The 15,350-nt window shown below is 39.6% G+C and overlaps 1 protein-coding gene across 7 annotated transcripts; it reads left to right on the top strand.

The window, feature by feature from the left end:
• Positions 1–3,377: 3,377 nt before the first annotated feature.
• LOC126094716 (polyubiquitin-A) lies at positions 3,378–14,856 on the top strand. Of its 7 annotated transcripts, XM_049909256.1 has the most exons (5): positions 3,379–3,531; positions 3,705–3,898; positions 11,128–11,616; positions 11,845–11,897; positions 12,126–14,856. In XM_049909256.1, the coding sequence occupies exons 2-5, from the start codon at positions 3,709–3,711 to the stop codon at positions 14,589–14,591; spliced, it is 3,198 nt and encodes a 1,065-aa protein (XP_049765213.1). In that variant the 5' UTR covers positions 3,379–3,531; positions 3,705–3,708; the 3' UTR covers positions 14,592–14,856. The 7 variants fall into 7 exon arrangements, with proteins under 7 accessions (XP_049765214.1, XP_049765213.1, XP_049765210.1 ...); XM_049909257.1 differs by having other exon boundaries at positions 3,378–3,531; positions 11,128–13,443; positions 14,128–14,856; XM_049909253.1 differs by having other exon boundaries at positions 11,128–11,290; positions 11,519–14,856.
• The last annotated feature ends 494 nt before the right edge of the window (positions 14,857–15,350 follow it).

The raw sequence follows: 15,350 nt of genomic DNA, 5'->3' as shown, positions 1-15,350 counted from the left end.
TTATCGGTTGTTTATATTTTGTGATATAAGTTTACCAGAGCTGTGTATCTGCGATTGTCGAAAGTATCGAATACTAAATAAATCTACTATGTGCTGGTTCATGGCTGTGAAACCTAAGCATTGTGGAGAACAAAGAAATGCACGAGAAGACCGCGGCTGGAAGTGACAGATCTGTTGGAGGTAAAAGCAAGTACAAAATTATCGTGAAATGGAGTGTACACTTGCAACAGCATTGATTTTAAAGAAGAATAAACTTATGAAACATTTTTACAGACCTATGAAGATGACCTTATAATGCATTACATTTGGGTTCAGTCTCTGCTGCAGAAGGATTTTTTTTTTTTTTTTTTTTTTTTTTTTTTGTACTGAACATGGCATTCAGACCTTAACCAGCAGACAGAGGACAATGCCATACTCAATTCTCGCCTACATCTTTTATCACACACTTATTGCTTCTGACGAGAATTTGAAAACAACGTCCTACTAGGATACTAAATATTCTGTACAATTATCAATCACAAAATGCAACGAAAATTCTTGGAACACTAGTAATGTTTTATGAGAGAGCTGATGCGCTTTCGTGCATTGCTCTCGGTGCTATTTTCAGTTCCCGCGCGTGACCAAAACGTATCTGCTTTCCTGTGTGCCAGGTGGAACTGTGAAATCGCAAAAAGTAGCATACCCATTTCAGGCATTGAAACATAGCTGACCAATATACAGTGAGGCTGGACGCTATGTTCAGATGTTTTTACACGGTAGATAATTTAAAGCAAGACTGACAACGAGAATATACCACCATAACTGGCCGAATATCTCGCAAAATAAAAGTCGAAAATAAGTTGCGCGAAAATAATATTGTTCGTCAGTCTGGGATCTGGATCAGGTAGGGTTGATAGAGGAAATCGATAAGATCCATAGAAGAGCAGCACGGTTCGTTACAGATTCGTGTAGTAAGCGGTAAAGCGTCACGGAGATGCTCAGCCAACTGCGGTAGCAGATGCTGCAAGAGAGGTGTAAGCACCACGGTATATTCTGCTATTATAAGTTGCGAGAGCGTACATCCCTGCAAGAGTCGATCATTATTTTGCTTCCTGCCACGTATATCAGGCGAAAAAACCGTGGTGATAAGAGAGACTGGAGCCCACACGGAGACTTACCAGCAATCATTCTTCCCGCGAACCATACGCGACAGGAACAGGAAAATGGGGAATTGACAGTGGCACACAAAATGACTTCCACCACGTATCTTGGGGAGTATGAGTTAGATGGGGGTCACCCTCTTTCACGTGGAAAATGGCTATACAACTAACTTACGCCCATCTCTCCTCATCGTAGCGTAATACTGTAGTTCTTAAGTCAGATAATGCAAGACAAGGGCTGATAAACACTGTGTAATACCGCTCGATTTTTTCTTGGCTACTATGTTTAATTGATGTAGGTTTGAAAACGTATTGTTTATATTGACACTCTATTTGTCAGTCTTCCGAACTTCAAATAGATAATTAAGATATCCGGGGATAACGTGGAGATTACAAAATTTTTTTGTGAAATCAGATCAGCATCGGTACTCAAAATTTCACATGAAAAGGTTACTGTTACAAAGGGATATCTACGTCCAGCTTTTCCGCGAAGAGTAAGTAGTATGTAGTATGTACAGACCTGTCTGTGTTTTATTGAATATGTTTACCCTTATTCTTACCCGATACTACTGCGGAATAGTTGTCTGCGATGTGTATATTTATATAAAAAAAAGTTGCAAGAATAATGATGCCAAACAATTAACTTCTGGCAGATACGAAAATATTTCGTGAACAATTTATCTTCACGTCATTCATGGTTCTGCAAACAAGAAGCTATCCAATTACCGTGTTGTAACGGTGCGGATTAGGCTTACACTGCATATGATTGCCCGACATTAGCAATACAGGCATTTCCCATTTACAGTCGCTCCCATCAGCCACCTCGCCGAGGTTTGCGCGAATAGCTGTAAGCTTCCCTGTGTAACCTCAAAGCTGTACCTATTATGCTTTGAATTAGATGTTGATGAATCTTAGGGGCTGTATGACCATGATCGAAAAAACTAGGAACCACGACGATTCAACAACTACGACATTCGGTCGTGAAAGCCTTCATTGTATAAGCTTGAATTAGTTTCTAAATTTGCTACAGCTATGTGTCAATGACATGTCATACAAATTTATGTTTTAATTGAGAATGAGGGACACATGAATGAGCATTTGCTAACGGCAGTAACTTAAACTTCTGGCAATTGCAAATGGTATCATAGTACAAGATCAGTAAATATTGATAAAAAATGTACACATTTTGTCAAGAAAAAAGACGAAATGATTTTTCTTCTTGAAATAAAACTTGACATGGAACAACAACATTTAACTATCAGTCAACAGCGAGTATGAAACTTGTGAAGTGGAGGTACGCTAGAAAACGTGTGCCTAAAAAGCGAATACTGTGAAGAATTGTGGGTGTATTCTCAATGCTAAAGGAAGTACGTTATATAAATGAACACTACAAAAAATATAAGTTATATTTATTAATACAAAAAGCGGGGGAAACACACTGAATTTATTACAAATCTAACATTTCGCCTACGTTTAATGTTTCCGAATCATTAGTGCTATAAAGTAACGATTCACTCTGCAGAAATTAAAATAACGTCATTTCTTCACAAAAATGAAACAATTATCTATATAACTGCAAACAAGACAACATGAAATTTGATCTTTGTTGAATCTGGCCTGATGTTTGCACTGTTACCAGATTGTTAACGGTTACCCCGAAAACCAATTGCCAAAAAAGATTGGAAATGAGAAAATCCTAGATTAAGAGCACAAATCAAATGACAAAGAACGAATAAAAGAAATGAGAAGTATTTAACTCTGGAACAAATTTCCCAATTTTAAATGTCATTACAAACTAAACTATGAATTTAAGCGCATAATTTGGATTATTCGGACCACAACGCGTGCTCTATTATAACTAGTAATTTGGTAGCACGGGTACCTTTTTGCTTCGAGACAAGGACATTAAGACATTAAGTAAACTGCTACTGTAAAGATGAGGCTAATATGTCGGTATGTGGTGCCATGCTTTTATCAAATTAGTAAAACGTAATTTCGAATCACCGTAGCATAACCTGAATATTCCAGAATAATTTTTTGTTAAGTGCTGTTACTACGCATTAGTTCGTTGACAGTTGACCGCAATTCGCCTCGTCATTTTCATTGCCAACATAATAAGTACGGAGTGACGTTAGACGGTAGGGTAATCTTGTAGTCCGCGTTAGGAACATCTGTGTATCAATGTTGGTATGAGATACTGACGTCATTGCAGAGTAGAGACGAAAGCGTCACGTGAGTACAGTTCGACCAATGGGAGACGTCGTGCTCGCCTATACAAGGAGGAACAGCAGCTCGGCAGCCATTACACTGCAAGAGCAGTTCGCTGTGATCGTTTGATAGTGTTATTGGGAGAGCAGTTCCTTATCGGAAGGCAGTCTTATAATACTGTCAGGTAAGCTAAGGATGCGTAGGAAATTCTGTTGCCAGTGGTGCATTATTTGAATGTGTTAAAATTTACATTTTAAGGCGTTTAGGAGTATATGTTCTGTTTTTCAACGCTTTGCTCTTCGAATGTCACATGCGCCATCTTGGCATAATAGTTACGGAACTAATATCTTTTTCCAGAAACATGCAGATCTTCGTTAAAACGTTGACTGGGAAAACAATCACATTGGAGGTTGAAGCCTCTGATACTATTGAAAATGTGAAAGCCAAAATTCAAGACAAAGAAGGGATTCCTCCTGACCAGCAGAGACTGATTTTCGCTGGGAAACAACTGGAAGATGGCAGGACATTGTCAGACTACAACATCCAGAAAGGTAAGTTTCGTGTTAGTGTTTTTCCTTTATTATCGTTTTGCGTAATCTGCAGCGTACGTGTTACTTTTCCGACTTTTAGGCAGATCGGTATTTGTAATTTCAACTATTGGGCTGGGTGTGTTCTAAACCAGTTTACTCATATATTGCTTGAATTTTAAGATAAGTAGTTGTGGTTGTATGGGTGTGGTGGGTATATATTAATTTTCGCAATAAATTCTTACTGTACTTAGTGTGTCTGTATTAATGCTTTTTGACGTGGGGGAGGGAGACGAGGAAGATTTGTATTTGCTCCGCTTGACTTACGTACTTCATGCGTGGAAATGACTGGACAGTCTTGTGATATAGCTTCTCTGGATTTACGTTGCAAGTTAAATTTTTTATTACGTAAAATGACGCCGACGTAGATATTGGGCAACTGTGTAGGCAAATCTGGGTGAAACGATGTCCGAAAAGTAGAAAGCTTAAATTACCTGTACGTGCTTGTAATGTTAGGCGATGTTGTCCAAAGTATGTGTTGTGCGGTCAGTGAAGAGTACTGAAGCAATTCGTATTCGCGTTGCTTAGTCATGTAAAGCGCTGTATTGTTGGAACGCTGTTAAGTATCTTTATGTCGGTACTCTCAGAAACTTTAATCTGGGTTAAATTCTACTTAACGGAGAGCAGCGGCGTAGTGTGCTGATAAATGGCAACGAACGGCCATGAAAGAAAATAACTAGTGGTCTTGCTCTATGGTTGACGGAACTTCTTGTACCTTTATTCAACCTTCAAATTATTCTCGGAAAGTGAAAATTTCATAATAGTTTGCTTTTATATAAACGTTATACCTGGCACCCCACTGTCGTTGCCAACTGCACTTCACGCTGCTGCTGTGGTAAGTAAAATTTAACCTCAATTTTTGAAAGTTAAAAGCATCCCACTAATGTGTTACCTATACTGTTTGTAAAGTTTCCGGATGTGTTCTACAATGTGATACAGAAGACATTGCAATGATTTAAGTGTAAAAGTGGCTGGGTTGTGTTGTTTTGCAGCTGACAACCAATGCAGTAATTTCTGAAATTTACACATTTAATGTGGGTCGCATATGACAGTAATTGTTTTGTCTTGCATACTGGCACAGGTTTGTGTAATGGTAATTGAAGCTATAGCTAAAGACACTGGTGCCAGTTTGAGAGATATCATACACAGAACATGTGTGATGATTTCTGAATATTGCTTTGGTTGGTCCAAAGATACTGTGAATATTAATAATTTGCAGTTCTTGGTGTACTCACCAATGTAATCATGCCTTCCACACTGGCCTTCAGTTAAAAGTTGCGCATTGGAAACCCCTTTGCATTTTTCAGCATGATGCAGACTGGTTAGTTTGTTACAATCATATTTTCTACTTTCACATTGGATGGCTTTGCCAAGTTGCTACCGAATTGTCAATTGGAACATATCTTAAGAGCTCATGCTGCACTAAAGATCAGTCTTAACACCACAACCAAGATTTCAGTGTCCAATAGCAACTAAGCCCAGTTTTGTCTGACATTAGTCAGTATATAGCTTTCCAGGACTTCAACTTTTATTTACAGTGGAAATCAGCCTAAGTTGGATGTTCAACAGAATACTGTTAAACTGTTTTTATGTGCTTTACTAACGCAGAGTAGGGTAGCAGTATGTTTTCCCATTGTCAGCACTCATATCTTGGTGTTATCTTCAATTGAAAAGGTTCATGTTAGTTGTTGTCAACAAATGGGAACCACATAAGTTGATAGGTGACAACATTGGTTTGTAGTGTTACCAATTTGGCTCAGCTGGCAGTTAGTTTGGAAATGAGCGTTGTTTTGCCTGTTACAGGTTATACAGGGTTATTACAAATGATTGAAGCTATTTCACAGCTCTAAAATAACTTTATTTGAGATATTTTCAAAATGCTTTGCACACACGTACAAAAACATTTTCTTTTTTTCAAATGTTCGATGTGCCCCTTTAGTGATTCGGCAGACATAAAGCCGATAATAGTTCCTCCCACACTCGGCACAGCATGTCCCCCATCAATGAGTTCGAAAGCATCGTTGATGCGAGCTCGCATTTCTGGCACGTTTCTTGGTAGAGGAGGTTTAAACACTGAATCTTTCACATAACCCCACAGAAAGAAATCACATGGGGTTAAGTCGGGAGAGTGTGGAGGCAATGACATGAATTGCTGATCATGATCTCCACCATGACCGATCCATCGGTTTTCCAATCTCCTGTTTAAGAAATGCCGAAGATCATGATGGAAGTGCGGTGGAGCGCCATCCTGTTGAAAGATGAAGTCGGTGCTGTCGTCTCCAGTTGTGGCATGAGCCAATTTTCCACGGGCTTTGCGTGAAACTTGCCCGCACGCGTTCAACCGTTTCTTCGCTCACTGCAGGCCGACTCGTTGATTTCCCCTTACAGAAGCTTTAAACTATGCATACCATCGCCGAATGGAGTTAAGCAGTTGGTGGATCTTTGTTGAACTTCGTCCTGAAATGTTGTTGCACTGTTATGACTGACAGATGTGAGTGCATTTCAAGCACGACATACGCTTTCTCGGCTCCTGTCGCCATTTTTCTCTCGCTGCCCTCTCGAGCACTGACGGAAGGAACCTGAAGTGCGGCTTCAGCCGAACAAAACTTTGAGTTTTTCTACGTATCTGTAGTGTGTCGTGACCATATGTCAATGAATGGAGCTACAGTGAATTTTATGAAATCGCTTCAATCATTTGTAATAGCCCTGTATTATAAGGAGGGCAGAGGAATTGGGCAGCTTTCTCTCATATGAGCTTCTGGAGAATATAAATGAACTAGGACTAAGTCCTATCTGGGGATTTTGGTTGGAGGAAAAATTTTAATTCCGATTGAAACTTTTCAGCTTGTTGCATATGTTGTAAAGTTAAGATTACCGCATATTACCACAAGCTTTGTAATAACTCATTCACTGTAAACTGGTTTAATTTCTGGTTGCCTTTAATGAATGTTGCCCAATGCAAATGCACTTCAGGGTCATTGCAAAATTTGAAAGAAATAGTGTATGTCACAAGAATTTACTTCCTTTCAAGGAGCAAATGAAATAATTTAGAACACTGGCTCTCTTGAGTGGTGCCGTTGTTAGACAACATTTGCAAAAATGATTCAGAGGTGTTAATATGTAAGTACAGCCAACTGAATACTTCATATGGTTAAAATGTAATTTTGGTATAGTAATCCTTTAAACATTAATACCAATGCCATTTTACAGCATAGTGGACAGTAAATTACAATCTTACCATTGTAATTTACTCACAAATTGTGACTAGGAAAGCCTACTAAAGAATTTCTTATGTTTGGCACATAGGAAATAGAGTATCTGTAGCTTCTCTTCACTGCACACCATTTATGGCAGTTTCTTTGTAGATACGTTGTTACTATGTTGCCGTTGTATAGATTGGCTTTCCTTTGTGTTGAATTTTGGAGTTCACAGGAGTAAAATTCCTCGGAGCACCTGAACAGATGTTGGACGGAAGGTGTGAGAGATTTCTAAACCTCTGTCCTCAGTTAACTTCTTTCAAATTGATTTTTTCCAATTCAACAATCTAAATGTTCAGACATGTACTACATAGATCATAAATGTTGGCAGCAATACCAGCCCCAAACAAAATAGTGCTTGTGGCAAAAGATAATCTTCAGAATTTTTGTGGAAGCTCTTTAAAGCTTGTTATCTAGAATCCTATCTGTCTAGATTGTTAGTATAGCAGTCTTGTGTGGTCATTGTAATGAAGGAGAGGGTGCGCTGTATGGACACTTCATGTCAAATTTGAAAAGAGATTACGAAATTTTCTCGTGCACAGAAAAGTGTTATCAGTAATTGTTACTATCTACTATTCAGAGGGCTGAACACATGCAGAAATGAATATTCAAAATGTTAGATTTTAAGTGTAACTTTCCACCATGCCCTCCAATAACAAAATTGGTTGCATATTGACCAGACTGGTCAGGATATGCATATGATTAGTGTTTAAAATTACATACTAATGAGCAAGGGTGACAGGAATAATTCGGAATATCTTAAGTTAATACTTCGTGTCACCAGTGTTTGTAGATAGCTCAAAGCATTGCCAGCCACACATGGAAAATGAGCCATTTGGCTTGATTTCATTTTTTACAATTTTTTTTCCCTTGTCCATTGCAAATATTTACTCCAGTTTCTGATATTTCACATTGTGCGCTAGTTTTGTGTAATGGAAACACAGTACCCTACAACCTGAAAACCTTACTATTTGCAATTGCCACCATTTTTGAGAAACAGCCCTTTGCAAAGATTTGCAACATACTTTGAACTGCTTTCGTGGCAAGCTCAGTTTTTTTTGTCAGTTGGTAGACTGCTTCATAAAACATAGCAATCAGGAATGCTAGGTTGAGTGCCCCTGTATGGTGTACACACAGTGCTGTGTCAATAGACCATAAGAAAGTATTGAAGTGTTTGGACTTTCGTGGTGGCATGTCTACATAAAACTACAATTTGAGATTGTAGTATCTAGAACTTTCTGTAGTGTGGAAAGTTGAATTAGGCAGCTCCTTGTAGTAAGATTGAATATTGTAACGCCCAAATCCTCCAAAAAATAAGCTAAAATATACCTACTCTATAAGCAGGGAAGTCATTTGGTGCTTCGCTTGGAGGCAAATTAATATTATAAGTGTAGATCAGACGTGGCTTGAATTTAAAAAATATCAGCAGCAATTGAGAGATTAATACCAAAGACTTAATTTTATTGGCACGACACTTCGAAAATGTAACGGATATACTAACAAGTGCCTACACTACACTTGTCTGTCCTCTTTTAGAATACTGCTGCACAGTGTGGGATCCTTAGCAAATAGGGCTAACGGAGTAAATTGAAAAAGTTCAAAGAAGGCCAGCACGTTTTATACTGTTGTGAAATACACGAGAATGGGTCACTGAAATGATCTAGGATTTGGGCTAGACCTTTTTAAAAGTGTTTTTTGTTGTGACAATCTTTTGACAAAATTCCATTCACTTTCTTCTCTGAATGCAAAAATATTTTATTTTGTTACCACAATAAATTAAGAGAAATCTGAGCTCATGCAGACAGAGATGTACGTTCTTTCCACATGCTATAGATATTGGAATATTAGAGAATTGTGAAGGTCGTTTGAACCCTCTGCCGGGCACTAGTAGGTGATTTGCAGTGTGTCCATCAACTGGAACTTCTAACGGAAGGTGGAAGGAGCTATTGTCCTTCTAACGGAAGGTGGAAGGAGCCGTTGTCAGTTTTTAGCTGCACTTCTTCTTTGACTCCATAGTCAAGGTGTCCCATGGTTCACCTCTCGTCTGTTAAAATTATTTATTCAAATCTCTGCCTCCTTTATAATGGAATTCCAAATTTGCCACAGCTGAACATCCCCTAGAAAACTATTTTAAGTTGCTATAATTTGTCACTTAACACTTGGTTAAAGAATTTGGCAACTGAAAGTTCAGTCTGTATGAATGCTGCCATATTTACAGTTCACTCTACACACACACAGGGCACATGAAGAGCTATGTTATCTTTAATGGACCATAACACAACTTGAATCTTACAGGCTGTCAAAAATTTTGGTCTGTCGGTCCCTGCAGCATACACCCAAACGTGCTGCCCTACTGTATAGCAGGAAGGCAGTCCGCTTTGCCCACCTTGGCTTATTCACAAGATAACCTTAATCAGTGGTATCTTAAGCATTTGCAGTACCTCTTGCTGTAACTGTTCTTTGAACATGGGTCTTGGATGCTGCACTTAGTCTGAAATCTGAGTACTAATGTACTCTGGACCATGGGTGAGTGTTTCTTCTGTACACAAGACAGAAGTTTATCTGCCTTCTGCTAAACTAAACCATGCAAGAATGGTAGCTAGCTTGCCAACCAACAGATTTGCAGTCAAGATAGGGGAAAATAACCTCAGCACATAAATTAAAATAGCTGTCACCATCCTATAAAGCAAATGGTCCTGAACATGTTCAGCACACTGAGCAAAAATGACCTATGGTCCAGAACCATGGACTGTGTGGCTGGTCCCGGCGGAGGTTCAAGTCCTCCCTTGGGAATGGGTGTGTGTGTTTGTCTTGTCCTTAGGATAATTTGGGTTAAGTAGTGTGTAAGCTTAGGGACTGATGACCTTAGCAGTTAAGTCCCATAAGATTTCGCACACATTTGAACATTTTTGAAGACATAGCAAACACATGAGGTGCCACTAATGACACTGTGAATATGCAGAGGACGAACATACAGCTTGCTTCTACCCTGGGGCAGAAAGTTAGGTGTGCTATAAACATGAAATGTCATAGCGTGCCTCAAAGATGATTACCATTAAAGAAAACTAGTAAAGTTGCTGTGTTATACTGAGTACAAGCTGCATGAAGGAGCTCAAAGTTGAACATGTACATATTAAATGAGTGCTAGTATTTTTGGCTTATTTGTGTTAAGTGTCAGTTGTAAAGGGAACAGCTGAGATAAAAGTGAACTGAAAGACCAGAGGGGGTGCATACATACTGGGGGGGGGGGGGGCTGGCGGTGACAAGACTTAAATTATCAAAAGCAAAGGAGGATTCTTGTAGGGAGATACGAACAGCACCTTGCTTATGGTGCTGGCTCTGTGCACCACCAGACCTGCAGTCCTGATGCTGACCAGAGCTGCTACAGGCTGCTAAACTTCTTTCCAAGCATGCATCACTTTGATCGTCTGGTAGGTTCAATGCTGTAGTTTTACAACGTAACACAATGCTAGGCCCTTTAGTTGGTAGTTTTAAGCTAATCATGACAATGATGCTGTTGAAAGCTAGAGTGCAGCTTGTTAAGCCAAAATTTTGGTCAAATGGTGTTGGTAAAAAGCATTGATGTTAGTGGTGTTATTAACCTATTATGATCATGCAGCCTTTTTAAGTACCCAGGTTGCTTGCCAAAAGGAAATTTGATAAAGCAGTTAAAAAAAATGTGAGCAAATGTTGCATATGTAGATTGTAATGCCTGCAGCAAAATGTCCTTCACATGAACTGTGCTTTGTCGGTGGCATGTCAATCTTTGATTTACTTTCCCCCAAACTGCTGTAAAGCATTTAAATCTAACATTGTATGGCCACTGAGAAGTGTCTTCTAGAATGTTAAATATTCTAACTGAATTGGTATGTAAAATGGTAAACTTAATTGCTTTGGTAGAATATTGCAAGTGATTGTGCTTTAAATTTCTTACAGAGTCAACCCTGCATCTTGTGCTGAGGTTGCGAGGAGGCATGCAGATCTTCGTGAAGACGCTGACTGGCAAGACTATTACACTTGAAGTGGAGGCATCAGACACAATTGAGAATGTAAAAGCCAAGATTCAGGATAAGGAGGGCATTCCACCAGACCAACAGAGGCTGATCTTCGCTGGAAAGCAGCTGGAGGATGGCCGAACATTGTCGGACTACAATATTCAAAAAGAGTCGACACTACATCTTGTCCTTAGGCTGAGAGGTGGCATGCAGATTTTCGTCAAAACGCTCACTGGCAAGACTATAACATTGGAGGTTGAAGCATCTGATACTATTGAAAATGTCAAGGCAAAAATTCAAGATAAGGAGGGCATTCCACCAGACCAACAGAGGCTGATCTTCGCTGGAAAGCAACTGGAAGATGGTCGCACACTGTCTGATTACAATATTCAAAAGGAATCCACTCTTCACTTAGTACTAAGACTGAGAGGTGGCATGCAGATCTTTGTTAAAACATTAACTGGCAAAACAATCACTTTGGAAGTAGAGGCATCTGATACAATCGAAAATGTAAAAGCAAAAATTCAGGATAAAGAAGGTATCCCACCTGATCAGCAACGTTTGATTTTTGCTGGAAAACAACTCGAAGATGGGAGAACGCTTTCAGATTACAATATCCAGAAAGAATCCACATTGCATCTGGTACTGAGATTGAGAGGTGGTATGCAGATCTTTGTGAAGACGCTAACAGGGAAGACAATAACCTTGGAAGTTGAAGCCTCAGACACTATTGAGAATGTAAAGGCAAAGATTCAAGACAAAGAAGGAATCCCACCTGATCAACAGAGACTGATATTTGCAGGAAAGCAGTTGGAGGATGGTCGTACCTTGTCAGATTACAACATTCAGAAGGAATCCACTCTTCATCTTGTCCTCAGACTTAGAGGAGGGATGCAGATTTTTGTGAAGACTCTCACTGGAAAGACCATTACCCTGGAGGTAGAAGCCTCAGACACTATTGAGAATGTAAAGGCAAAGATACAGGACAAAGAAGGTATTCCACCAGACCAGCAGCGTCTGATCTTTGCTGGTAAACAGTTGGAAGATGGGCGAACCCTGTCTGACTACAACATTCAGAAGGAATCTACTCTGCATTTGGTGCTGAGGTTGCGTGGTGGTATGCAGATTTTTGTGAAGACCCTGACTGGTAAAACAATTACGTTGGAAGTGGAGGCATCGGACACAATTGAAAATGTGAAGGCAAAAATTCAAGACAAGGAGGGCATCCCACCAGACCAGCAGCGTCTGATCTTTGCTGGTAAGCAGCTGGAAGATGGGCGAACCCTGTCTGACTACAACATTCAGAAGGAATCTACTCTGCATCTGGTGCTTAGGTTGCGTGGTGGCATGCAGATTTTTGTTAAAACCCTGACAGGCAAAACCATAACATTGGAAGTGGAAGCATCGGACACCATTGAGAATGTGAAAGCAAAGATCCAGGATAAGGAAGGCATTCCACCAGACCAACAGAGATTGATCTTTGCAGGAAAGCAGCTTGAAGATGGTCGCACATTATCTGATTACAACATTCAGAAAGAATCCACACTGCATCTTGTGCTGAGGCTACGAGGTGGTATGCAAATTTTTGTGAAGACTCTCACTGGTAAAACCATCACACTGGAAGTAGAGGCATCAGATACAATCGAAAATGTGAAGGCAAAGATTCAAGATAAAGAAGGTATTCCACCAGACCAGCAGAGACTGATTTTTGCTGGAAAACAACTTGAAGATGGCCGTACATTGTCTGATTACAACATCCAAAAAGAGTCTACACTTCATCTTGTTCTCAGGCTTAGGGGAGGAATGCAGATCTTTGTAAAAACACTGACAGGGAAGACAATCACTTTGGAGGTAGAAGCTTCTGACACCATTGAAAATGTTAAAGCAAAGATACAAGATAAAGAGGGCATCCCACCAGACCAACAGCGTTTGATATTTGCTGGCAAACAGCTGGAAGATGGAAGAACATTGTCGGACTACAATATCCAAAAGGAATCTACCCTACATCTAGTGCTGAGGCTCAGAGGAGGTATGCAGATCTTTGTGAAGACCTTGACAGGCAAGACTATAACTCTGGATGTTGAAGCTTCAGATACAATTGAGAATGTTAAGGCAAAGATTCAGGATAAGGAAGGAATACCACCTGACCAACAGAGGCTTATCTTTGCTGGGAAGCAACTTGAAGATGGTAGAACTCTTTCAGATTACAATATACAGAAAGAATCCACACTACATCTGGTGCTGAGGCTACGAGGAGGTATGCAAATTTTTGTGAAGACCCTGACTGGTAAAACAATTACGTTGGAAGTGGAGGCATCAGACACAATTGAAAACGTGAAGGCAAAGATTCAGGACAAAGAAGGTATTCCACCAGACCAGCAACGTCTGATTTTTGCTGGTAAGCAGTTGGAAGATGGGCGTACCCTGTCTGATTACAACATTCAGAAGGAATCGACTCTGCATTTGGTGCTGAGATTGCGTGGTGGCATGCAGATTTTTGTTAAAACCCTGACGGGCAAAACCATTACATTGGAAGTGGAAGCATCAGACACCATTGAGAATGTGAAAGCAAAGATCCAGGATAAGGAAGGCATTCCACCAGACCAACAGAGATTGATCTTTGCAGGAAAGCAGCTTGAAGATGGTCGCACATTATCTGATTACAACATTCAGAAAGAATCCACACTGCATCTTGTGCTGAGGCTACGAGGTGGTATGCAAATTTTTGTCAAAACTCTGACTGGTAAAACTATTACATTGGAGGTAGAGGCATCAGATACAATTGAAAATGTGAAGGCAAAGATTCAAGACAAAGAAGGTATTCCACCAGATCAGCAACGTCTGATTTTTGCAGGCAAACAGCTGGAAGATGGAAGAACATTGTCAGACTACAATATCCAAAAGGAATCTACACTACATCTAGTGCTGAGGCTTCGAGGAGGTATGCAAATTTTTGTGAAGACCCTGACTGGTAAAACAATTACGTTGGAAGTGGAGGCATCGGACACAATTGAAAATGTGAAGGCAAAGATTCAAGATAAGGAAGGCATCCCTCCAGACCAGCAGCGTCTGATCTTTGCTGGTAAGCAGCTGGAAGATGGAAGAACCCTGTCTGACTACAACATTCAGAAGGAATCTACTCTGCATCTTGTGTTGAGGCTGCGTGGTGGTATGCAGATTTTTGTGAAGACTCTTACTGGCAAGACAATTACGCTGGAGGTGGAAGCTTCTGACACCATAGAAAATGTGAAAGCAAAGATCCAAGATAAGGAAGGCATCCCCCCAGATCAGCAGCGACTTATCTTCGCAGGCAAACAATTGGAAGATGGACGCACACTTTCAGACTACAATATTCAAAAAGAATCCACCCTTCACTTGGTACTTCGCTTGAGAGGTGGATATTGATAGATGGAAAGTGTTCTCAAATTTAAAGTTGACTGCAAAAAATGTTTTATGCCAAAAGTATTAAATTTCTTAAATTTTGAATTTTTTTACTGTAATGGTTGCTGAACTGAATTTCTAATAAACCTGTATTTAAATCGTTTGGTACATATTGTTTTCTTTAACCTGTTGCCACTTGTTGGTGTCAAAATTGTGTATAATCAGTGAGGATAAGTTTGTATTTGAAAACCTTTGTGACAAATTAAGAAATACATAAACCTACTTTCTACATGGTCTTGCTTTTGTTCTGATTCTAGTGTATTATTGAGAATTAGGCGTGTGCACACCATCTTCAAATAAATGGCTTGTATGAAGTATTTTGAAAAATTTCTTGTTAAATTTAGCACAGGTTCAGATATCTAGAGTGCAGTGTCCTTGACAAACAAGGAAAAACTTGATTTGGCTGCAGCAAATACTCAACTGCAAATTAAAAGGGACATCTTTGGTTTACTTAAGCTGAGAATGTTAATTTTGTTCCCCATACCATTTTTAAAATTACAGGATGTCAGAAGAAAATGCATGCAGACAAAATTAATGTAGGGAAGTTAACTTTGCTGCTGTTCTACTGGTTTAGGTGAGACAGCCGAAGTACTAGGTTGTTAATTTTAAGTGTATAAAATACATGTAATGTGATGTTAAATACTTTGCACAAAACTAGCCTTTGATAGACTGTATAGAGAAGCTATACATCCTAAAATAAGATATGTTGGGTTTAACACCCTG

This window comes from Schistocerca cancellata, chromosome 8 (genome assembly GCF_023864275.1).
Source record: "Schistocerca cancellata isolate TAMUIC-IGC-003103 chromosome 8, iqSchCanc2.1, whole genome shotgun sequence".
Classification (NCBI taxonomy): Eukaryota; Metazoa; Arthropoda; class Insecta; order Orthoptera; family Acrididae; genus Schistocerca; species Schistocerca cancellata.
Note: the sequence above shows the minus strand (reverse complement) of the source record. Positions and strands in the feature narration are given on the sequence as shown.